The sequence below is a fragment of the Culicoides brevitarsis genome, chromosome 3, assembly GCF_036172545.1.
Source record: "Culicoides brevitarsis isolate CSIRO-B50_1 chromosome 3, AGI_CSIRO_Cbre_v1, whole genome shotgun sequence".
NCBI lineage: Eukaryota > Metazoa > Arthropoda > Insecta > Diptera > Ceratopogonidae > Culicoides > Culicoides brevitarsis.
Genome location: NC_087087.1, coordinates 35,908,231 through 35,934,158, shown reverse-complemented (window position 1 = coordinate 35,934,158; position 25,928 = coordinate 35,908,231). Strand labels below are relative to the sequence as shown.

Genomic DNA, 25,928 nt, shown 5'->3' with positions numbered 1-25,928 from the left:
ACAACAGAAGGCGCTACTCTCGATCGGAAGTGCACCGATTTTTCCATTTCCGGCACCAATTTTTCCATTTCCGGCACCGATTTTTCCATTTGTGACATGGGCAATGGAGAAATCAGCAAAAGGCGATTTCAAAGCAACATCTAAACAAACCACGGATGATTTTCCTCATTTTCCTCTGAAATTTCCGGCGAAGGGCAGTTAAATCTGTTGTGCTGTGTATGCGACGACGACGACGGGAAACAACAAAACAATGGAGAAGACTTTGTCGTGAAATTGAGATCGTGTTATATGTGAGAAAGATCTGATTTACATCTCAATCTTCGATGGATTTTCTTTGGGAACTGTTCGAAAGATTTACAGACATGTATGATAATCGATTTCGTCTCAGCGAATATCTGCTGCACGATTATGTAATGTTTATGCATGGCTTCTGGAGAAAATGGGTCGACTCAGAAGTCCTATCGTTCAGAAATGCCCTCTTATATTCCTTCATTTTCATCTCTGGATTCTACTTTAGCTTTAAACGGATGTTTCAAGTAAGTAACTGCATATTCGTTTATCAAACGTGTCTAATGTTTGTTGTTTTTCAGTCGTTATACAAGAAAGCGAAATGCCGACAAGCATCTCTTGTGTCACAAAACATCCGTATCATCTGGTCAACTTGCTTCATTATGACACAAATCATTTTTTTGGAAATGTATCATTCACAGTTCATTAGCCCGGAGTTCGAGCGCGAAACGAGACAGCTTTTTCCAAAGTTTAGCAACTCTTTATTCTTCAAAGTTTGTGACATGAAAAAGTTTATGCTTGTGACTCTTATCCTCTCATCCTTCTATATTCTCGAGGCACTTATTGACTTAAACGAACGAAATTTTGCGAATAGTCTAAGTAAATTCTTATTTTCTGCCGTACTTTTGACTTGTTACCGACAACGTCTTGAAAACTACAGTGTCTTGTTAAACATTTATGTTGGCTTGTACGGTATTATTGTTCATATTACACACTTTTTCGCAATAAATATTAGCACTAAGCGACACACGTTCCTGCAAATAAATGTGATAGTAAGACTCCTTGCGTGGATCTTCATTTATCTTAATATATTGCCGTTCGACTTTTTGATTCCCACGATCAATGCGAGCGCGCAAAAGGCCAGTCTTGAATTGAATTTGCTCTTTTGGGGATGGTATATAGTTCGTGTTTGGAATTCGCCCTTCCTAAAGTACTTTTACCACGAAACATATCACATAAATGGAGATTGTGTGGGCGATCAATCCGTGTACAAGTGTATCCTATTGGAGGACACGCCAGAACAGAAATACCTAAGAACAATGAAACGAATTTGTGTGGAATTGAAAACAATTCAGAAGTAAGTTTTTCTCAACAATTAATTATTGTTTTTCTTCTTTACGAATAAACATATTTTTAGGCAAAAACTTCTCGAAAAGACCCTTCGAAGTGAAGAGACATCTTCTGCAAAAACTTTTCAAACAATAAAGTGTAAGCTTCTCATTTTTCAAATAAATTATTCTTCTTATTCAGTACATTTTTTTTCATTACAAATATAGGCATAATGGCACTCAAACGAAAACTAAGACGTATAAGAGCACGAGACGGAACCTCTAATGTGTGTACAAGTGAAAAAGTATCTGAAGATTCAGATACAGAAGATGATAATGCAACTAAAACTTAAAAAAAAAAAAATAATAATAAATTATTTATATTTGACTTTTTTTGATCTGACAATTTTAAAGCAATAATTTTTATTGTTAGCTAAGTAGACCAATTATCCCTTAGATAAAAAAGACGAATTGTCCCGAAATTCATTCCATTTTTCATGTCCTATGATTATTATTTAAGAGTTTTGAATTATATTTAATATAAATGTCGAATAAATCAAAATTAAATTAAAACTGTTATTATTATTTTTATGAAAAATAAATAATTTACTATTTACAAAAAGAAACCTGCTCAACTATAAATAAAAATCAAACACTTTTAAACTTCATAGTTGATTCATTTTATTTTTCTTATCTACTTTATTCTATTCTTTAATAGGATTCCCTTTTCGATTTTTCATATAATTTTTGTATTTTTCATTGTTACGATACATTTGTTATTTCTATTTTATTTATCGTTATAATTATATTCATTAAGCGTATTTTCAATTTGTTTCTTCTTTTTTCTGATTATTAATACAACTTTTACAAAAAAGTTTATTTTGTTTAATGTTTATTATTATCATTTCTTATATTTATAACAAAATTAAAATATTGTTGTTGTTTTTTACGCCAGTTTAATATATTTTATATTTATAAAAACTCCACTGCTATTCTACATTCATAAAAATTACATAAACATTGGTATGCATTTGAAATCTTTAGTGTTGTCTCAAAGTTCTAAATTAATTTCTTAACTAACGTAATATTCATGTCGAATTTAATTTCATTTATTTTTGCTATTTTATCTTTCGTATTAATTTCCTTAATTTTTTTTTAATTTTCAAGTTTCTTGAATAATATACCTGTAACTTTTCTTTTTTAGCGGTAACTAATTATATAAAGGTAGTTTATAAGTCCATACAATAATATCATACATATATTTTTTTAAATTATTATTATGTATAAAGCGCCTTTTTTTACTATAGAAAATTAAATATGCGCCTGTTTTTATATAAAAACCTTTGTATTATTTTATAAAAAGTTTTTTTTTATATGTTTACGTTATACTATTTCATTCATCAAGGAATTAGAAGAAAGATAAGAGATAAAATTAGTAAAATTTATCAAAATCATTTTTTTTATTTCAGTTATACTTTCGGTATACCTACTACAATTATTCTTCGAAAAGTTGTTCATAATGTTTTACGTATTTATGAAATAGTAGCAAAATCAGTTAAATATTAGTTTTCACTGAAGTTTATCCTAAATAGTAGCTTTTTACTTTAGAAGGTAAATTCCAATACAATATTGCAATAAATTTATTTCATATTGATTATTCATGTTATTTTTGATATAATTTTTCAACAAGTTTCATCACATTTTATTTTTATTTCTTTATATTATTAATTAGAACTCTATGTTAGAATTCTATATAAGATAAATACATATTTTTCTGAGTTCAACAGTTACGAAAAATAAAAGTTGCAATGAACAGCGAACTGTTTAAATACAAGAACGCTTCTTCTATTGCGCAGCATAAACTTTATTTTTTTTAATGATTTTTCTATATGTGTTTTTTAGTTGCTTATTACAAATGGGTATCCTTTCCTATTTTCTTAGGTTAATAAACATTATTGTTTGGTCCATATTCACGAATATCGCATGTAAGAAAAAATGTATGTAAAATAACAATTATTTATATAATTATGTGGGGTAGTCATAGACTAAAGAAATTAATTTCTTCATTTCATCAATTCATTCTTACTCTATTTAAGTTGAGATTGATAATTCAATACTGACTGACTCTATGGGGATAAATCATTTTATCTTAAAATATATTATGAGCTTCTATAAATCATTTTTATTTATATATTTCTGTTGAGCACAATTAAAGTTCGTAGGTTTTAAATTAATATTGCAATGCCAACTCGGGTTGCTCCAAAAATTGTAAATTTTGAAAAAATGATGTAACACAGAAAAACAATATTTTTGGAGCTTAAAAGCGAAATTTTTTCATTGAATATTTTGTTAAATTCTCTTTCGACGATACTAATTTAACTTCAATGAAAATGAGTCTCAATTACATTTTTTTTCAAATTAGAGTCTAAAAAACTCCGAAATTTGAATTCCTGACTGATACATTTTAAAATGTTTCAGAAATATTTTGAAACTTAAATTTTTCTTATACAATCTTAGGCCACTCCAAATTTATTTCGAACTTTTTGTCCCAAAAACTTTTTTTCAAAATGGAAGGGGCATCAAAAAAAAAAATTTGAAATACTTTTTCATACAAAATGACAAATATTCAATAAATTTTTGACCGATGATCAATATTTTCGTTTTTTTTTAAAGTATCTTCATTGATAATTTCTTATTTAAAATTGATTTTAGAGCAATTCAACTAAAAAATTAAAAAATAATTTTTCACAAAAAAAAATTTGAAAACATCAATTCACTGATTTTTGAAAAAATATTTTTAGAGAAGGAAATTCTTTATAATATATCATTTTTATGCAAAAAGCTAAAAAAAATAATTTTTTTTTGAAAATTTCTTGTAAAATCATGAAAATATGCCAAAAAACGATCATTTTTGATGACATTTTTAACTTTTTTTTTTTATTTTGTCCCATTGGATTTTCGACTTTTGAAATGGGGCATGGGACAAAAAGTTTAAAAAAAATTTGGAGCGGTCTTAATATCTTTTTTGTATATGTAATATAAAAATCATGTAAAGGAAAAATTTAACTAATTTTATTGCAAGTCGATAACCGAACGTTAATATGAAGTTTAATTTAATGAAAAGGGTCTTTAATGAAAAAGTTCTGAAAGTAGAATTCTGTATTGATAAAATGAAAAATGTCATAAAAATATTTAAAAATTAGATTTTGTTTTTAAATAATCATACCTATGTACATATTATAAAAAAAATAAGTAAAAGCGAAATTTCACTCATTTAGTTTATGATAGATTGATGCAATGAAAGATTTATTTGAGCTCAAATTATATTTTTTTTTGTTTTACATCTCGGCAGATTTTTCAATAGCATGTTTGAACGTATTCGGAAACTCCAAACCCTGATCACAATTTTCATACATAACAATAACCATTATTATATGTCGTCTATAAAGGTTTGTATGTATATAAATATAGATATATCCTAATAAATAGCGAGCCTTATTATATAAAAATATTTCACAATGGTAAAAAATGCTTTAATTGAGTGAGTGATGTGTAACATGTAGAAAAAAGTATAAATGTATAAAAATTTATGAAATATAATTTTAATTTTGTAGTTTTTCTTACTAAAAAAAAACAAAAAAATGTGACATATTCCGATGTCACTTATACTTTAATATGTATGTACATTCTCTAAAAAATCCCTAAAAATTATGATTATGGGTTCATTGAAGGATGTTTTATTTTAGACATTTGGATATTTGTCATTTTGATATCAATGGGAACACGAGTGTCATATAAGGTAGGTGCTTGTAAGATGATTCCAGCAGTTCCTACAACAACAGCAATTGTGAATATCCAAAGGAACAGACGATCGAGTACCATTGCAACAAATTTCCAATCCTCTTTTACCTGTTTGATGTAATCATTAAAGTTTGGTATTCATTTGGAAGTTATTAACACTTACTCTTGTACTATCTTCTTCTTTGCGTGTATGATCGGCAATATATGTTACGCCATCCATTGCTTTATGTAATTCTGGACAAGCATGCCAGCGACTTCGCATCATACATGGCGGAGGGATCTCTTGAGGTGCTGGCTTCGGCGGAGGCTCGGGAACAACTGCAGGCATTTGTGAGTCATCTAGATCTGATTCGAAGAGTAATTGTAATTGTAATGAACATTTTCTGAGAAATAATATTGTAATTAAATTTAAAAAAAAAAACAATTACCGTTATCGTTTATCAGGTTATTAGTTGTACTAATAACTCCATTGGCAGCTGGTTGCTGATGCAAGGGAACTTTTGGTGTTACAGATGGCAAAATTGGTGAACCAGGATGTTGATAATTTGACAAATCTATTTTTAAAAAAGTCAATTTTCAATTTGATCAAATTTAGAAGGTAGAAAAGAAGAATCTTATTTGCGCTCTTATTGTATTAGTATAAGCTTAACCAAATAAAAAGAATACAAATGTGTGCTCAAACATATTGTAGTATATTGATAAATTGGAAATAAAATACATTAATTTAGAAACAACATTTGGATGTGAAGTTCCTTTGCCTTTCGTTATGAAGACAAAAGGATGAGATAAAAGAAACTATATCGTTATTTATCGATCCCATTTGCGAGACAGTCCTTTTACACTTTCGCTTATGGTACATTAGGTACATAAAAATTAATGATATAGTCACCTGTGTGAAATGGTAACGGTATGTCATCCATTAAATCCAACGTCTGAACTCTACTAAGACGTGGATGATGATGTGGCGATGGTTGCTTACTTGATATTTTTGGGCTGCCGTGTAATCTACAAGTATTTATACTGATTGTTTCCAAGTCCCTGAAATGAAAATTGGAAAATTTGAATAAAAGTTTTCATTTTTCATTAAATGTTTTACCTATCACAAGGATCTACAATATGATGATCTAAAAGAAGGCTGGGTTCAAAGTTTCCCAGTGATACAGGAGGCGGTAAAGGCGGTATATGATCTCTCAATTCCATTGCACGTACTGTTCTTACCATAAATCTACGCGATGCGGCACTGTGAAGAAATGTTTGAAGTTGTAATTCTTCTCCTAATTAAAGTTTCAATATGATTTTACCTATAATGTTCATACGTTGAGTACATAGGACGTTTCATAACAAGTAGTTTTGGTAAATGTTTGATAAATACAGTTCGAACCCATGGTGCCATTGTGTGTGTTTGGGGAGAACGAAAATGTACATTCAGGACAACCACAGTAATACATATACTGAAAAATAGATAGATATTTTTTGAAATAACAATATCAAAAAGTAAGAAAAGGTTTTCCCAAATAAACTATTAAATCATAATAATTTTGATATGTAGCAATAAAACAACAACAAAGCAAATTCGATTGACTCAACAAAAAATAAAAAAGTTATTCTTACCTAAAGGTATCCAATATCATAGTAAAAAGTACGAATTTTCCTAATAATGGTACCACTAATGATGTCGGCGGAATAATTTCGGCTAACAGCAAGAAGAACACAGTAAGCGAAAGCAAAATCGATATGCTTAATGAGACCTAAACGAAAGGAAAGTTGTTTAAATACTAAAATATGTACGTAAAATAATGATACTGGTTGTAATTTAATGTGTTTTTTTTCTGGAAGATGAACGCGATAAAGAAACGATTCTTTTTTTTGAATTATATGCTTTACATTTCTTCAGTTTTTGTTTATTTGTCCTTTAGGAAATAATGATAGGGAAAACACGTTTTGAGATATTTTTTAAAGAGATTGTTACGATAATTTTTAAAATAAAGTTTGAAACATTTTGATGAAGAACACGACATAAAATATATTATTTTTACTAAAATTTGAAATAACGTTGAAATTGAAATATGTATTAAAAAATATATATGTTTCAACGTCATTTGAATCTTGTCTTTGGTATCATTACGGAGTCAATTCAAATTTTACTTTAGTCAATTTAAATTGAATTTTGAATTAGAGGTTCAATAAAAAATAATAAAAAAAATTCATAGATGTTTTTGTTGTTTTGCGATTTTTACGCAAAACCATTATTTGTTGAATTTACATTTGAGGTAGTTTTGTCGCATTGAATGACGTGTTTCTAAGAGTGGTTAACCAAACACTAATTGAAAATCGGCCTAATACGCGCACGATTGAAATTTCAATGGCAATCGAATAATGCTGTCTTGTCCCGCATGAATTGTATGAGTAATGTATGTATAATTCCAAAAGAGTTTACTATCTCATATACTTTTAACAAGTTATATTCTATTTGATTTATATAGTTTTGCTTCAAGCCATCGCTATTGTCAATTTTCGATGTAACACATGTATATTGTTATTTTTGAAAGAAGTTCTTATCATCGAGAGAAAGAAGAATATCCAGAAAGAAATTGACACGATTGAACACAATAAACTTTATTGATGATGTATCAGTTAGGTGAATAATCGATATAATTTCTTAAATTTTTTACACAACTTTTACATGAAAAAGGGAATAAAAACGTGTCACAAATACCGTGTCTCATATTTAAAGTACAAAGTGAAAAATTAGTGCATTAAGTTGAGTAGAAGGATTGTCGAACTTTTATCGTCTTACTCAAAATTCTGAAATATGTTGCAGATTTATTTTAGATTCTATTTCACGTATATTCTACAAAAGTTAGAATAATCACATAAATGACGTATCGTGTATTCGTGATATTTCTTAATGCTTTAATATTCTCTTTCATTCAATGACGCTTGATAAACCCATCGAATGAAAATTTCTGTTCAAACGATTTCCGTTTATATCCTATTTTTTTCTAAATGATGATGATGATGATGATGTAGATGATTAAACGTTATAAAGATATGCCTTTTTATTGACGTTACCACAGGAGAAAATAGCACTTAGTTTATCTTTTTTCTTATTGAGAGTAAAAGTAGAAGAAAAACTTATCAATATTTTATTAAATTTATGACATTTAGATACAGTGAACGCAGTCAACCACAGCTTCTGATTGGCCTTTTTCTTTTAATGAAATAATTTATGAAACCTAATTGAAATAGCTACGCTTGAATTCTCCTCCATTAAACACTACTACTATTAGTACATTTTCCTCTAAAATTCTTGTCATTTTAGTCCAAATTAAATTAAAAATTTTATCATGTGTTTAAGACTTGAGATAGAATTCTTAAAGTATTTTTTGCACAAAACATAACAAAACTATTTTCGGTGATGATGTTGATTGATTTTTATTATATTTGTCAATAGTTTTAAGGTTCACAGCTGTTAAAAAATATAGTTTAACTTTTAATAAAGCTTACCTTCTCACCACTGTCCGATGGCAAGTAAAATACCAAAATTGTAAGAAAACTGATTCCAGTACATGGAATTATTAAATTAACAGTATAAAACAACGTTTTTCTTCTCATTGTTATGTTGAATGTTATATCTAAGTATGGCTCGTCACAACACGTGTAGAACTTTTCATTCCTGAAAATCAAAAATAAAAAAAAAAAATTAATTAAAGTCTTATAAATATAATATTATGAATAGTTTAACTTCAATATCCACTCACGGAAAAAACTAAAATAAATATGTATAATATTAATTTATGTGTTTCATTCTCATGTTTATGTTTTCAAATACGTTACATGAATAATTGTTTGTTGCACGCACAACGACGTTACTCAGTAACTTAATAAGCAATAAGTTCAAATAAAGAAAGGCGAACCTCTTTATATTTCAAATCCTTACAGAAGATAAAGTAAAGGGAGATGAAAATTGATTTTTAAGTATCGTTTTTCGTGAGATAAAAAGTATAAGTAAAGAAAACAAAAACAGGTAAATTGAATACCGTTGGAATACCTCTACAATCTGTATTGTCAATCAAATTCCCCATTCATGAAGAGAAAAGTGAAAAATATTCTTTCCAGCCAATTGTGTTGCCGTCATTTTTATGAATCAGAATGACAACATCTGTTTGTTCACGCAACATATGACATAGATATTCTTATTTGATCATCAAAAATTTTTCACACGAATAAATTTGTGAATTGAAAATATTGACATTAATTTGCATTGTCCCCATTATTCAGATTTAAGATAAGGCAGTTAAAATCCCGTACTGTAGCTTGTTTTCACGATATTATATGGTTTTGTCTATATAAAGGTACATATGCAAATGTAAATTGTATAGGTATCAGAACGGCATAAAGAATTCAGTGTTGCAATAAATATTTGAACAGATTAATGTTTCTCACAGAGTATCCGATATAAAGATGTGATTTTACATATAATACAACAAATTTTTAAAGTGCAAATATTTATCATTTAAATTAGTAGAAATCATACAGAAGAGGTATTAATGATATGAAAGAGTTAGTACAATTGTTATAACAGCTATTAAACATTTAAAGAAAATGAAAGATAATGAAAATCATGTACCTACTATGAAAAATAAATTAAGTTTCACCAAGACATATACTAAATAAACCTGAGATAAGTTTGTGGTTTGACAATAAAGTTTACTGATCAAAGGTACAATTTAAATAAGTTATCATAGTGTTATTAAACGAAAATCCTCAAACACGCTTCGTCGACTGGAGTTATTAAGGAAGTTTAAATTGTACCTGAACTTATTTTCCATCACATTTAGTCATCAAGTTTAATAGTTCAAAGTTGAGTTCTGTTGAATTTTTGAACAAATTAATTATAAAATGATGTGTGTCATTTTATTATATCTCTTTTTGCTCATTCGAATTTAAACTTTTAAGAATAGGAACAAAAATCTAACAAGAAAATAAATTTATATAACTTGTTTTAGTTTGAAATGTAGACTATAATGACAAGTCTGTTAGAAGAGTTTTTATTTAAATAATAATAAAAAATTTCTTTTTATCATGATGAAAAATTTATTTTGCAATTCGCCTCAAAATATTTATTATTTTTATTGTTTATATTTTTTTTTATTTATTTAATAAATTATAACAAAAGTAAAGTATGTATTGAAAAAAAAAATTAAAATTAATGTTTCAGTACGACATTGTTTACGACAGTTAGTTTACATTCACGTATGTATGTGTACACAAAAAAATACATGTACTTTAAATTGGTAGTTTTCCCCATCATATGTATGTACGCTTCCGTTGCACAGCAGGCAGTGCGTTCGGCTGTTAACCGAAAGGTCGCTGGTTCGAGCCCAGCCGGGAGCGTTTATTTTTTTTTATTTGTTTGCTCGGAGTTTTTTTTTCTGTTAGGTACAAAATAATTTTGAATGATAAACGTGGATTTTTGAGGAATTATCTTAATTTTTCTTATAAATCTAACATTGAACTACAACTTTTACAAACATGTCATAAAACTTTTGAAAATCACTTTTAATGACAGGGCATTAACAATAAAGTAAATGAACCTAATTTAAAACTTCTTTATCGATATTTTAGATAGTATACATAGTATTTTTTTGTGTATACAATGAATAATGTACAAATAATGTATACGAATACCGTGGATTCTATGTGTTCTATTTTTGTCATCATTCTATCAAGAGCTTCCGTTGCACAGCAGGCAGTGCGTTCGGCTGTTAACCGAAAGGTCGCTGGTTCGAACCCAGCCGGGAGCGGATTTTTTGCTTAAATTTTACACAAAAATTTTAATGACAAAGAGTTGGAATTTGAAATTGATGAAATTTACCAAAAATAAAAATTGCATCTTTCTACAATATTAAATTATTTCAAAGTATAACTCGTTGTTTTTATCAGATTATGTATTTAAATTTTTTTTCGTTCGAGTTTAAGTTTTTTTTGAAAAATACAAAAATTGGTTCTTTAGAATTTCTATAAAATTTTTAAAAATTGTCTTTTTTTAAATCGAATTGAATTGAAATACCGTATGAATTTTGAAAATTTATTTTTAATAATTTTAAATTAAAAAAAAAAAATATTTTAAAAATTAAATTATTAAAATTTATTACAAAATTAAAATTCATTCTGAATGTAAACTTTTAGCCAATAAAATAGTATGTTATACAGATACCATGGGTACAGTTTACATAGTACACAAAAAAGCAAAAATACTGACATCAATGTTTAGTTTACGTCGTATATCGGCTTCCGTTGCACAGCAGGCAGTGCGTTCGGCTGTTAACCGAAAGGTCGCTGGTTCGAACCCAGCCGGGAGCGGATTTTTTGTTGATTTAATTCCTGTCATCTAATCTCTTAATATTCTGTTTTACAATCTAATTTGAAAATCCAATATATTTTAACTATCATCTTGGATTTCTTTTTTTTTGTTTATCACTTTATAAGGATAAAAAAGAATAACTCTACATAACGAAAATATGAAAATTTAAAAAATATACCATTTATCTTGATTTTCAATGGCATTAATCAAGATTTTGTTTCTAACAGAGAAAGCACTTGACATGAATTTTCAATTCAATTTGCAAAAATGCACTTTTATTTTTTTTAGCCATAATTGGTTTTCTCGATCTACCACGAAGTAAACAGAACACATTTTTCAAATGTGAGAGAATTTCAAATGTGTAATTTGCTCAAAATATAATTAAATATCTCTGCAAATACAAGCCACAGGTGAAAACAAGTAACAGATTTGTTTTAGCAAGTAACTAAAAGTTTTTGAGGTAAACACTTTCAACTGCCGCAAACTAAAATGTTACTGCTTGTGTTTTATCAATGAATTTCGTGCGATATTTTTTCTTACCTTACAGCTGGAACTTCTAAAATATCCCACTCGACTGAAGTATAAAACTCTGATAAATCGATGCCAATATCTACAACGTTTGTGCCATTAGATTCATCAATGTGACGAAGGTCTACTTGAAAGCCATCATATGTCCAACTTCCGAATTTCATAACACATGTTTGCTCATCAAACGGAAAATACTCGACATCGATTTCACCTGAAAAAAATAAGTATTTTATTTTGTAAATTGTGTTTCTTTATCACAAAGTTAACATACATGAACTTTTATAAATAGCCGGAGGCCTCCATTCTACTTTCCCTGTATAATTTAACGTTGCTTTTGTTGCTAATGTCACTTCAAAATTGCCATCAGCACTAAAATGCAAAGAAATGATATAATGATGCTATATAGTATTATAAATAAATCAGAAACTTGCTTATTGTATAACACAATATCTGGTCGCCAAATATGATCTGATGGTACATGCAACATCTCAACACCGCCATATTCCTTTGGCTCCCATTTCAACTTGTAATCATACCATGTTTGCTCAACCCATAAATTCGTTGTCATAATTTGATTTTTTAAATTCTATAGGAGAAAAAGTTATTATCATTATAGTTTTTAATCAAAGAGCAAATAACTTACAATATCAATCAATTGTGATAATTTGAGTTTAATGCGAACTGTCAAAGCATCTGTGACATTTACTACGGGTCTTACGAGCTTATTGTAATTGCTGAGAAGATCATCATAAAGTCTTTTTGCATCGGGATTTCCTCCGCATACTGTAAAGATAAGAAAAAATATTTATGTTATTGAACAACATTTTAAACAGAAAAATAATTTTAATAAGCGTTTTCTAATTTTAATTTCTCATTTCAAATAATTTAATCGTTTTATTTTAAAGTCAAGAATAATTGCTCTTGATTTTTCCGTAAAAAGTATTCTTTGTTACGATAGAAGAAAAGTGTCTAATGGACAATAATCTGTTCATTATATAGTAGACAAGTTATTTGTATTCCCTATTGCCCATATTTTTTTATAATAAATTAAAGAAAACGTTGAACGTTATCGTTTTTAAGATTGTTTTACGTTTAAATTTTATTTCTTGTAGTTATTGAGGTGAATCACAATGTAATTAGTTGCCATAAATTACTAAAACAACACACGTAAAGTTGAAATTGGAGTTTATTAAATGCTTTCTGCCCTTTTTGTTTTCCTTATTACATGCAATGAATTGTAAAATATTCAACAACGAATAAAGTAGGAAAAATAACCGAAGAGCATGTCCCGTTTTTACGCTTATGTTTTACACTTGAAGGCTTTTCTTGCAAATGCAACTGAACAGAAAAATATAAAAAAAGCTCAATACTGATGTCAGTCGATATTTCTCATTTATATCAATGTATGACATTAATTGCTCATAGATGCCAATTTATAAAAAAGACATGTAAGAGTTTTTTTCAAATATATTTCTACATGGAACAAGTAAATTTAGTTGATCATGCACCCTCCATATTTCATTAGAACGAAAAGTAATTATTTTGATTGATTATTTTTGGCTATTATTTAAATGTTCATTTTGCTTTTGTCGATCATAAAAATTTTTACATACAAGAAAATCCTTTTATAATAATATATGTTTTTTTTTTAATTTTTTCTTTTATGACTATTTGAGTCATTTTTTATGTATGTATTTTATCAAACATATTTACACTCAATTCTTGTACAAAAAATTATGCTGTATTTTTTTTTTCGTTGTTCGTGTCGCAATATTTTTTTATTACAATATTGATCCGAAAAGGTAATGATGTACTCTACAAAAAATGGGTCTAATGGTAATTTTATGTTTTTTTTTTTATTTTTATGAAACCAACACATCATACAAATTTTTAACTATTAATGCTTTGGTTAAACATGCTTGACAATAAATATTTATTACAGTAGCATGAAGCTATGAAAACGCTTAATGATGTATATTGTTTCTAAATTGTGATATGATGACAAAACACAAAATTTAGTTTGGCAGTTGGGTTAAAAAAATGTTTGCAATGTTAGGAAAAATTGAAAATGTATACATATTTATCAAATCAATAGAGAAGTCAAATTTCTGTTGAAGCTTTAGCTTCAGTTATATTGTTATAAAATAGAATTTCGACAAGCATTGAAAACTATTTTTTCATTCTAAATATTCTATTTATTATCGTGGCTATTATATGCTTGGCACAATGTCAAAATGCAGTTTAATTACGTCGTCCAGATCAGAGAACTGTTTTTGACGAGAATCTACCTCTTAAGAGAGAATATATTTTAAAGCACTTGTTACAGTTATTGACAAATATGATATCTCGATTAACATACAGATGAATGCACAATACTACGTATCTTATCTGTTCACATCTCAGGTCATCAAGTTTTCTTTGAAAATTTGTATTGTTCATATATGCCCTTATATTGTTCTTAGCGTTAATAGAATTATTGTTTTTTCACTGTTGATTCTGCAAATTTCTACCCTCGTATGTTTGTATTTATCAAAATTAATTGTTATTATAGTAATATGCAATGACGATTTGTGTGTGAATAGCAGTATTTTAAGTATTAGCAGTATTTAAATATGGACTTAAGTCCATATTTATTACTTAACAATATCATAAACTGTATGTTTATTTAGTTTTTTAACATTCATTTTTAATAAAATTCTACCAAATAATAAATATTACATGTTGTTTCATTTGTCTTAACTTAACTTACTCCATGAAATAAGATACACAAAACTTTCTTATGTTTCCATCATTCTTGCTCTGATGTTTTTCTCTGAATTTTAAGAGAAATAAGTTTGCATTTCAATAGAAAACTTTCTAAGCTTTGTATTTTAATGCAAAAAAGAAACAATTTACAACACATTATACTATTTACTTTCAAATAAATAAGAATTTCGCTCATGAGTTTTGCGTATGATACAATATGCAAAAGTATATGAGGTAAAACTATCTCTGTTAATTATTTTATTTTTTAACATCCTCATAATTTACAAGACTTTTCACGTAATAAATATTTCCACAAGTAACGAGATTTAAAAGAAAAAAAAACCGAGCATATTTGTATAATGAGCTACTCTAGTATTGCAAGTAGAAAAAAAATAAAGGAAAACGCATGTTTCTAATTATACAACACTAAAGATTACTCTTAAGCTAAGAAGGATTTTGAGGATAAATATGATCAAAAGAAATGTCATGTAAAGCGTTAAAAAATAATATTCTTTTTTGTCATGGAAATTGCATGTGCATTTTTTCACAAAGTTTCATCAAAAAATTTGAATGTGAGATTTTTAAAAAATGCATTAAATAATTTGTACAAGTATATGTTTTAAAATATATATTTCTTAATAGGTATATAGAGGAACATGTGTTAAGATTAGTTAACAACTTCTTTTTACTTTTGTTGTATTTTTTATCAAATGAATACAATGAAACTTAATATGAAAGACGATGAAAAACAACTGAAAGAATTATATTTCGTTCTTATTTTCTTATGGATTTTAAATATTTTATCAGTCAATCGATAAAGAACTAATTACAACGTATATTTTTTTTATGTGAAATACTTAATTTCCTGCACAAAATTCGATTTGCACCTAAAAATGAAACTGCTATCATTTCTTCTAGGTCGAAAATCATACATCGTGATATAAGCAAACCTTCTGTTCAATAAACAAAACATACATATCTACTTTTCAAATTAGGTCAGAGCCATATTCATTCATTTTATTTTATCTAGCTACCCTTGTTTTACGTGCTTCAATGTTGACCCATTTCTATGATCTAAAAAAAAAAGAGAAATGCATTTTGCTTCCTACCAAAAAGTATTTTATAAATGTTTAACTGTTTTCTCCTACATGATTTTGAATGTGAGCGAGTTTGCAATTTGCCTTCATGTTGATTCAGATATCAGCCGGTATTATATTGTTTATTTTTCTGTCGGTCTGTGAAGTTGTTTTTTTTCTCTGCTGTGTTATTTAAAAATGTTATAGGAAGAAGCGCTTTAAATTAAAAGATTCGCGGTTGAATTTATTTACATTCAATAAAGGTAAATGCAGCTTGTTGAACTCGAATTTTTAATAATGTTTGACTCCGAGTAATTGTTCAATTTTTTTTAATATTAAGCAATAACCATCTTTAATTAAATTTTAATAACAATTTACTTTTAGGTACATTAAATCATTGTTTTCTGATTCACCGACGAAAAAAAAAATAGCTGTTTCCTCTTGCAAATGGATGATGATTATTATGATGATTACTTTGACGATTACTACACTGATGGAATCGGAGATTTGGAAATGTTCGAACCACGTTTCGAGAATATTTGGTACGATTGTATCTGGCCAACGCTCACACAAATATCGATATTAGCACTAAAATTCATCACAGTGAATTTCTTGTTTCGTATTTTGACACAAACTTTTATAAGGAACAAGATTTGGAGTCATTTAGTTTCTACAGTTTGCGGAGCCGTCTTGATTTTTTTAACCGTTGAAACAGGATTCATCTATATTTATGGACTTGTTATTCTGTCATACGGTATGATGTGGTTGCTGCATAAGATCCGACCGAGACGAATGGGTTTCGTTATAAGTTGCTTTGTATTGGGTGTCTTGCTATCTTGTGAATACATGGAGAAAGATAAACGACTGTGGCATCAACTACGAGGCTGTTTAATGATTGTGGTAATGAAAATCATATCTCTTGCTTTCGATATAGATGCTACCAAGACAAAAGATTTACCGAGAATAGTGCCATTTATGGGTTATGTTCTGTGCCCTGCAAGTGTTATTTTTGGTCCATGGCATTCCTTTAATGATTACACAGGTATTTTCGAAACATCTAAATGGAATCTCAAATATGTCTTTCACATTTTCTGCAACACAACGCTCGCTATTACATTCTTGCTCGTCTCAAACTGCTTCATATACGGAATTATTTCTGACAACACATGGAAATGGGTTATTGCATATCGTGATGCTCTTGCTTTCCGAAGCAGCCATTATTTTGTCTCATTCATGTCACAAATGAGTATGACGACAGCGGGTTTCATTACTGTACCATCAGACACATCTTCGAAATATAGTTATAACAATCTTATCGGATATGAAGTGACAAAGCCGCACAAAATCGAATTTCCACGGTCTCTATTACAAGTCGTTGTTGGATGGAATATTCCAATGCACAATTGGTTGAAGCAATGTGAGTATCAGTTTTTTTTTAATTATTAATAAACTGCTTTTCAACATATCTGAACTATCAATTTCTTTGATTACAGATGTCTTTCGTGTCATTAAACCTCACAGCACATTCCTTGCGGTCTTTTCCACGTACTTGATCTCATCTATTCTACATGGACTCAATCTTCAACTATCTGCAGTATTACTATCTTTAGGACTTTATACATACGTAGAGTACAAACTGCGTCAGAAACTTAGCACAATTTACAATTCATGCACACTGCCAAATAAGTGCAAGCCAGGAATGTGCAATCATGATACCAAAAGTCATTTTAACACATTTTTGAATGCTTTATTTGCGTTATTAACAGTTTTTCATCTTGCATACTTGGGAGTGATGTTTGAAGCGGCTTTTCATATCCAAGAACAGGGTTATTCATTGACGCATGCTTTAGAAAAATGGAGTAAATTAGACTTTGCTAGTCATTGGACAATACTTATAAGTTACTTATTTTATTTGGTGATTTAATGAACAGTTTTATTTTTACATATTTATGAAAATAAATTTACAACAATTTATTTAATTCAAATGTTTAACGAATTCATACTACAGTAACCTTTGTTAGAAACTTCATTAGATATAAAATGAAGTTAATTAATATTCGTAATATTTTTTGCCTATTTCCAACAAACATTTCAGTAAGAACAAGATTTTGTCGACTCTATTCGAAATCGACTGATAGAGAGGACCAAACGAAAGATATTCTTTCGAAAGTTTCCCCTTTACCTGATAGGGTTGTTAGTTTATGTGATTGTTATTGCGAAATCAAACCTCATGTATCGAAAAATGGCAAATACAAAAATCCTGAGTATCATTTATATCACAAATGGAGTTTTTACGAAGCACAGATAGAACTTCAGAAATTTCGGAATGAACAACCTTCTGCATTAAAAGACACAAATCGATATAAAAATTAAATACATATTGTTTTATTTTGATTTACATGGAACTCTGTTTTCGAAACTTTGTAAAATGCTCGAGATACTGCTGAATTGTATCCAACGGTTGATAAATTTCATTTGCTTTGATGTGTTGCGGATTCAAAAGTCTTGGAGGTACTTGAGGTCCCAAAAATCCAGTTAGGAATTCTCGTATTAGCTCCCAGCATGTTGATGGCACGAAACAAGGTCTGTATTCACACTCTACCAAAATTCCCTTGAAATTTTGACCCATTGTAACGCTCCCAAGTTTTATCACAAAGTCTCCGTATTCGAATCTCGGACCTTTCGATTCGATTTTTGGTTGTTTCTTGGCATTCATTGCTGGCGTCATTTTACAAATGAGCAAATCGAACAAATTATCTGCGACGACGGGAATCTGTTTGTTGCCCGTGTCTAAAATTGAAAACACAGAAGCAGGCATTTCGGAGTTGTGCAAGACATGTAATGTTCGCATTTGTCCTGCGAGTTGTGGCGTCGTCATGCAAGTATCACAATCGACTAAAAAATGACCAGCTGGTGTGGCTCCCAATTCAATTATTCGTTTTGTGAGGAATTCTATCGTTTGAGCACCCGATTTATCAACGGGATATGTTTGAAGCACAGTAACACCCATTTGTAAGACACGAAAATGCCGGCTGTCAAGAAGCTTTGAAATAACGTTTAAAATTTAATTGTAGAAAACTTTTGTTTTAATATTTAACGTAAATTTAGCAAAAAAGTATATTCGTATCACTTTTTTCACGCTATTTTTGATGCTGCTAAATTTCAGACGCTCAATATTTTTCTTTTTCTTTTATTTCTTCCGAATACATGCCACAAAAAGTAAGTCGAACGAGAACTCTATTAGTCAAAAACCACAGGAGAATTCAACGGGAGAGGCATATTCTTATAGACTTTTCGCTTTTTTAGTCGAAAATTGCTCGTTGTGTGACCTGCGCAGAACCATTGAATTTTCGAGTGACTGTTGGAAATTCTTCCTACACAAATGTTCATTTTTCAAAAACGACGTTTTCCCTTATATTTATTTTGAAAGATTGAAACAGGTAAAGTTACTCGAGCAAAATCGAAAATTTTTATTTTTTGAAATAGACCAACTAGTTTGTACACCTGTAGTTTTTTTCTTATATTGATATATTCAACATTGTTATTTATCTTATTTCACTTTTCTTCTTGAATGTACATTTATTTATTTTATTCCGAATACCAGCAGCAACAATAGATTTTCATGTAAAAATAAAATAAAAGCATTTTGCCTTTCAGTCATTCAAATAGCAATGGGATATGGAAATTGCACGCGTGTAGGTTTAAATGTATTTGTTTATTTACATTTAGACATGAAATAAAAAATCACATTCAGATAAATGGAATTTGTAGCAACCAGAATGAAATTGATTGTATCAAGTACCATCAGATTTTGAAACTCTCATAAAAGTTGCATTTGTCGGATCTTAATAATCCATATTTTTCTGTTTTCTTTTGTGGAGAAAAGTAACATTTATTGTTATATTTTAATGGTCCCAGTCTCGCAATACATTAAAAATGTATACGTTTAAAATTAAATTGTTGTTCTTGCCGTTACAATATAAGAAAGTCAACCACGAAAGAGAAAAAATAAAATAAGAAAATGAGATTTTTTCTTTACTTTAATGTACTCTTGTGTTACTTTTTTTTCTTAAAACTATAACTGTTGGTAATTTTAAATTATTTCTTTCTTTTTTTTAGCCTCCATGGAAGTTATAGTAGCTAACATAGCTTTTGACCGTAATGAATAATTTGGAAAGTCCGTATTAATGAGTATGTTAAATGGTAGCACATTTAGATTGTACAAATAGCAAACATAGAAATAATTTGAGAGAGTAAATATTTTTTTTTATTTACGCTGTAAACGAATTTTCAAAATATTAGGTACTTTCTTCAACAACATGAAAATATATTCCATAATTTTTCTGCAATTTCTAAATATAGATTATGAATGATAAATAAATAAAACACAAATAATTGGCAAGGAAAAAAGAAGAAGAAAATTTTTACTGCAATGTAGATTGGCAAACAGAGGCATCCTCTTCAGTGTCAATTGAGTTTAGAGAAACAAAAAATTGAGAGCAATAGTTAAAAATGATCAAATTGTTGAATGAAGGTTATCACTTTAGAACAAATACTTGGTTAAATTACACATTTTATTATTCAAGCAAAAGTTTTAGTTTGTAGTTTACATTTTTATATAAATTTTACTGAAAAAATATACTTACATACTGTATAACATACTGTATATTTTATGTTTAGAATTTAATTAGTTATGTTTCCTTGGGCTTCTATTCCTTTATATTCTGAATGAAATTATTTTCAGCTGGTCAAAAACTAATGTCAAATACGAAAAGATTCAGAAAATAAACGAAAAAAAAAGTTAAATAGAAATGACAGGAAAGTTCTAAAGTTAGATTCTCTATTCTCTAAGTGACTATTGACTTGATTCAATCTGTTTCCATATCATTTTACGGATTTGCATTTTTTGTTCTTTTTGAAAGCATTGCAATGTTTGCAAAATGGTTTTTGTTTATAATATTTTTTTATTATAATTTCACTTCCGCTTTTAAGTTAAATACACGTAAGGGCTTGGCACAAGATATGTAACTAAAATAAGTTGAAACGTGACTCAGTGTTGCAGCTATGGTTGGTCTATTACATCCTTTTTCATTATTACACTGTGCTTATGAATAAATTGCTCATGCAAAATCTACAACAATAAAGTTATTATGCGTTTAAAAAAACAGGAAAAAACAAGTGAATTTTACATTTAATCAGGGGAATGTACAATAGTAATATCATAGAAGTTATATACTGAATTATAAATGTTTTTTAGGGTGAAAAAACCTTTTAGTATACTTTTTATTTGATAGAATTAAAAGTTAACGAAAGGTAAAACGTATCTACTAACTAACACTTTAAATGTACTTGAAACAGATTTATGTTTATTCTTATCAACTATAAAAAATAACAATTTTTTTCGTTCAATTATATTATTGGAAAACTTTAGTAAAACTCTTTTTATCTTTTCTTTTTTTATATTGCATTACAAAAAACCCAGGATGGATTCAATATCTGCTAACAACAGATAAATTTCGTTACATTTTGTCTCGAAATAAGAAATAAATGATTGTTTATTTTTCGCGCAACTTATTTGTATAATTTCCACGATAGATTCATCAAAACTACGTAGATATTTATCAAAAACCATGTTCATCATCGTGATGAGTAAGAACTTTAAGAGAATCGTCTCATCATCTCAACTGACTCAACAATAACTAAAAAGTCATGGTTCATATTATATTGCCATCAGATGATGATGAAAAATTTGCGTGGATAAAAGACGTAAAAAGTTAGCAGTCAACAATGAATGGAAAATTATATGTACAACGATCAATTATATTATTATATATACGCTACCAACATAATAAAATGTGTAAGTATAGTATGCTTCTTATTACATATATTTATTAACAACGTTTAACATAAAATTTTTCAGTAACTAAATATTTTATGCAAGTTTTAGTCGTTTAATTCAAAAATAAGCAACATATTTTAAAGGGTTCTCAAAAAAATTCTGATGTTTTAAATACTATTAGCACTTTTATATTAATATAACGCTTCAACCCTTTCCTTTTTAGACACATTATGTGTGTTAAAAGTGAGATAAAAATTATTGATTAGGATTTTATTTTTATTTTTTACGAGCATATCACATATTAGAAATTGAAAGAATAAAACAAAACGCATATATTTTTATTGTTGTTAAATGTATGTACTTAGTTAGTATTAGCTTTACAAATTATCAGCCCAGATTCTAAATTCTCAACATACTTTGACCTTCAGAATTGATTTCAGTCCTCGATGTTTTTTTTTATTTCAGATTTTCAGAAAAATTGATATTCTTCACTTTAATATTACCTATAATTCGAAATTATATTTATTAAAATATTTGACAAAATTTAGGTACACAAAGTATAATTTTTTTATGGTTCCGTATTATGGTTTATCAAATATTCACTGAGGTCTTTTACGTTTTATCCATATTTTATTTTGTTTCAAGCGAGCAGCGGGAGTTTGAGTAAGTTAATTAACTTAAGTTTCAACAACTTTTGAACAAGTATACACAAAAGCAGAAAAAGTAAAGAACTCAGGAGACTGCTTATAAGAGTTTTCGTTTCCACGCACGAATTCATTCTGTTCCATATCTACAAATTTAAATGTGCCCCAAAATAACGGTAAATTACTCTTTTACACAGTATATTGTAATTAGGATATGTTGGCATATTTTGTATGTTAAATTTTCTCAAATTAACCGACTGGTGAAGCTTAATTAAAGTCAACTATCAAAATTAAATATTAAGATATCAACAATGTACATAAATCGGTAAAGTATTAGAAACTAAATGAATTATGCTTTCATTTGTTATTAAAATAATGCGTATGCATACGAATTTATTGTGCTGACCGTAACCTAAAAAACATACATTTTCCATATTACGAGAATGAGAAATAGATAAAGGAAATGAGTTAGTAGCTAAAATGATACATTAAATGCTTCTTTAACCGCTATGTAAGTTTCAAAGGTCAAATTGATGTATTGAGTTGTTATGCCGAAAGTTTTAGGTTTACATTCAGGTCTATGTTTTTTGTCCTCCGTCGAGTGCATACATTATTTTACTGAGAATAATTTATTGTGGCTTAGAGAAGACAAGAATTAAATCATTAAACATGGTTTCATTGCAAAAGCTCTGTTGCGTAATGAAATAACTACTTATTTAGAATATACATTTTGGGTACTCGTTTTGAGTCATTTCGATATTCATTAATACTTTTATATATATTAAAATAATTTATTTTAATATTAAAAAGTGTGTAGTAAAGATATTGTTATATTAACAATGCCATTCGATAAAGCAAATCGACTGTTTCTTTCCTACCAAAAGTTTGTTTAACAAGAAACTAAAGATATCATCACTGACACACATTATTTCAAAAAGAAAAAATATATGACAAACTTTGTCTGTTCATCTTTAATATGCGTCTTTTGGACGAAGAAAAAACTTTTTAATCTTTCAAGTATACACGTAGAACCCTTTTTGTAGTTTGAGATACAATTTGTCATATGAAAGAGCCCCTCCTTAACTCAAAGCAACACGCAAACTTATGACTTCAAAACTTTTCTACTTTCAAGACGTGTATATTTATAACTGAAAAGTCTCATTTTTTTATATTGAACTTCACAATGCAGCTTATACACAATGTACATCTTTACATTAACAATCAACTATCAAAGTTCAGGTATCTAAAGGTTTTATATTGGGCATTACTTCACTATAACAAAGTGAATAAAACGAATAGGCAAGAAAAACAATAAACTCAATAAGTTTTGATTTGATCCAAATGGGTTTTGAAACATAAGATGCGAATTTCTTGTATAGAAAGTGTATCCAGATGAAAGAGTATTATAGTAGTCTTGCAGATACATTAAACGATGAAAAAGCGGCACTCTCCAAAGAATGAATAAATGAAAGAAAAAGGATTCTAATGTTACACAAAATATCGTGGTAGACACTGTGATATCATGAGGATAGTAAGATACTATTGCATATATACATATATGTATAATTTTCTCAAGTGCTATTTAAACAATATGATGTTCTTTATAAGAAATGTTGGAATAGAGCACTTACACATACATACTTTTCATCTCATCTATAATTCAATACTCTTTTCTCTTTTATTATTATAAGTAGTCCTTCGATGTTTACGTCCATATTCATCTAAGTTCTTTGTTTGCATTGCATGGAAGCACTTGTGGAGTTTTTGTTTAGATGCAAAAGATGATACATTTGGAATGACAACGTTAATGGCTACAATGTTATTACCTATATCAATATATGATCATTGAGGATACCAAACATGTTTTATTTTCGCACATTCTGCTTGAGGATTTTTCGACAATTGTTAAAAATATTAGATGTATGTACAAAATAAGAAAATAAATTAGCAAATTAATTTTAACGTTTGTTTATTATTTTAAAATTTTTTCAAAAGTTTGAAAAAACTTTTCTTTTAAAATTTCTTTAAAAAAATATTCAAACGTTTATATTCTCATGCAGGTAATTTAATCATATGATTTAAAGTTAATGACCATTTCATATGTTCAGTTCATATGATTTATCTTAACTAAGTTAATGAACAAATTAAGATTACACAAACTCTATTTTTTTCATTTAAAATCAATTTTTATTCAAAATCTGTTATTTTCTGTTTTCTCTTTTCGTATTATATTAAAATCAATTATTATGATCTTCATTATGTGCCAGAGAAACATAAAAAGATTTCTTTGTAAACGCACATTTGGACATAATACTGAATTTTATCAGATAATCTGTTCTTCTTAAAGCAAACAACAATTTTACTGTCAACTAAGATGATAATAACAATGAAAATTTGTTGTACTCACCTGATACAACAGCAAAAATAACGAACAACACTCCTTGAATTAACCTCATTTCACACCCTCTCTTATTGTATTTGCGTCCTATGTTGTTGTATATATTGTTGAATGATGTCGGTTTTTCTTTTTTATGTGTATGTGGTGTATTTTAACAGAATTTATTTGATTGCTCTAATACACTACTAGATGAATTCTCTTGAGATTTGCGAGGATGATGCAGTTACAGCAAATGAAACAATGTAAAAACACCCAATTATGTTGCCGTTATAGTTAAATTGCTCTCATAATAACCATAACTATTTGCATGTTATTGTGCACCACAAACATCTTTAAGTCTAAAGCAGGTCTAAAGTAAATATTCAAATTCAAAGTGAACTACTTAAATAGAGAAAAATTTTCCTCTATATTATATAATATATCCATAGTTTTTCACTATATTACAATTTTTAAGTTTCATTTTACACTTTGTTAATATTTCTTTTTAAATATTTTTTGAGTTGAGCAAATTAAATAATAAACACAATTTTTAGTCTTCTACTTTATTTTTATCATTATCGTTCATGCTTTTTTTAGCTGAAAGTAAAAAAAAAACAAATTAAATTTAATAAAATTGACATCATTTAAAGACTTTTTTTTAAACACAAAGTATCTACTTACCGATATTGAATGCTAATGAGTTTCTTACACAATGAATGCTAAAACTACTGAAAAAATTGATTGAATGCACTTTTTGTGGCAATGTTGTTTTCATTAAAATTTATTTTTATGTTCTGTTTCTTCTATGCGTTAGATCTTTTTATTGGCGTGATCGATTTCGAAAGTTCTTTAGAGAGTATACTTACTGCACTAAACTATAGTTTTTCCATTTTCATTAGTATAAGTATCATTTTATTTGCACTTTAATCTATTTTTTCATAATTTGAGTTTTAATTTCAACTTTCATTGTGAATTAATTGTATTCGTATTTTTTTGTTTGAGCAAATACATCGAGCATTTCAATTATTATTCATTATTATAATATTTACTACACAATAAATGTTTGGGTTCAGGATAATACAAAATAATATTTTATTTTTTTAGGATATAAACGATTTTTTAAAGAAAAAAAATCTACTCCAGTCAGTTTCTATGCACCTTCATAACATTTTAAAACTCCATTAGGTAACTGCTATAAGAGTATTAACGAAGTA

At 28.1% G+C, this 25,928-nt stretch overlaps 4 protein-coding genes and 3 non-coding genes across 7 annotated transcripts; 5 read left to right on the top strand and 2 right to left on the bottom strand.

Annotated features, from left to right (window-relative positions):
* Positions 1-127: 127 nt before the first annotated feature.
* LOC134833159 (uncharacterized) lies at positions 128-1,884 on the top strand. Its single transcript, XM_063847389.1, has 4 exons — positions 128-536; positions 591-1,366; positions 1,427-1,497; positions 1,566-1,884. Exons 1-4 carry the CDS (start codon positions 324-326, stop codon positions 1,688-1,690), a joined length of 1,185 nt encoding a protein of 394 aa, XP_063703459.1. The 5' UTR covers positions 128-323; the 3' UTR covers positions 1,691-1,884.
* A 3,167-nt stretch (positions 1,885-5,051) lies between these two features.
* LOC134835571 (acetylcholine receptor subunit alpha-like) lies at positions 5,052-24,815 on the bottom strand. Its single transcript, XM_063850450.1, has 13 exons — positions 24,745-24,815; positions 12,677-12,816; positions 12,465-12,619; positions 12,305-12,402; positions 12,046-12,244; positions 8,646-8,814; positions 6,750-6,886; positions 6,440-6,589; positions 6,235-6,378; positions 6,028-6,176; positions 5,567-5,692; positions 5,302-5,483; positions 5,052-5,246 (listed from the first exon to the last, which is right to left on the bottom strand). The coding sequence occupies exons 1-13, from the start codon at positions 24,791-24,793 to the stop codon at positions 5,052-5,054; spliced, it is 1,893 nt and encodes a 630-aa protein (XP_063706520.1). The 5' UTR covers positions 24,794-24,815.
* Trnan-guu (transfer RNA asparagine (anticodon GUU)) lies at positions 10,463-10,535 on the top strand. Its single transcript has one exon. It is a non-coding gene; the product is annotated as a tRNA-Asn (tRNA).
* Positions 10,873-10,945, top strand: Trnan-guu (transfer RNA asparagine (anticodon GUU)). The gene has a single exon. It is a non-coding gene; the product is annotated as a tRNA-Asn (tRNA).
* Trnan-guu (transfer RNA asparagine (anticodon GUU)) lies at positions 11,432-11,504 on the top strand. Its single transcript has one exon. It is a non-coding gene; the product is annotated as a tRNA-Asn (tRNA).
* LOC134834864 (protein-serine O-palmitoleoyltransferase porcupine) lies at positions 15,966-18,191 on the top strand. The gene is made up of 3 exons (XM_063849660.1): positions 15,966-16,117; positions 16,239-17,271; positions 17,348-18,191. The coding sequence occupies exons 2-3, from the start codon at positions 16,302-16,304 to the stop codon at positions 17,776-17,778; spliced, it is 1,401 nt and encodes a 466-aa protein (XP_063705730.1). The 5' UTR covers positions 15,966-16,117; positions 16,239-16,301; the 3' UTR covers positions 17,779-18,191.
* On the bottom strand, positions 18,218-19,068 carry LOC134834865 (mediator of RNA polymerase II transcription subunit 20). Its single transcript, XM_063849661.1, has one exon. The coding sequence runs from the start codon at positions 18,862-18,864 to the stop codon at positions 18,250-18,252; it is 615 nt and encodes a 204-aa protein (XP_063705731.1). The 5' UTR covers positions 18,865-19,068; the 3' UTR covers positions 18,218-18,249.
* Positions 24,816-25,928: the final 1,113 nt, after the last annotated feature.

Excerpts from the sequence above, each read along its gene's own strand:
- LOC134835571 (XM_063850450.1), bottom strand. The coding sequence starts at position 24,793 with ATGAGGTTAATTCAAGGAGTGTTGTTCGTTATTTTTGCTGTTGTATCA. Across the intron at positions 6,379-6,439 it reads TCAACGTATGAACATTATAG|TGCCGCATCGCGTAGATTTA; the intron begins GTAAAATCATAT and ends ATTTCTTCACAG. Across the intron at positions 5,693-6,027 it reads ACCGTTACCATTTCACACAG|ATTTGTCAAATTATCAACAT; the intron begins GTGACTATATCA and ends TTTTAAAAATAG.
- LOC134833159 (XM_063847389.1), top strand. The coding sequence starts at position 324 with ATGGATTTTCTTTGGGAACTGTTCGAAAGATTTACAGACATGTATGAT. Across the intron at positions 1,367-1,426 it reads GAATTGAAAACAATTCAGAA|GCAAAAACTTCTCGAAAAGA; the intron begins GTAAGTTTTTCT and ends ACATATTTTTAG. Across the intron at positions 1,498-1,565 it reads AACTTTTCAAACAATAAAGT|GCATAATGGCACTCAAACGA; the intron begins GTAAGCTTCTCA and ends TTACAAATATAG.
- LOC134834865 (XM_063849661.1), bottom strand. The coding sequence starts at position 18,864 with ATGGGTGTTACTGTGCTTCAAACATATCCCGTTGATAAATCGGGTGCT.
- LOC134834864 (XM_063849660.1), top strand. The coding sequence starts at position 16,302 with ATGGATGATGATTATTATGATGATTACTTTGACGATTACTACACTGAT. Across the intron at positions 17,272-17,347 it reads GCACAATTGGTTGAAGCAAT|ATGTCTTTCGTGTCATTAAA; the intron begins GTGAGTATCAGT and ends CTTTGATTACAG.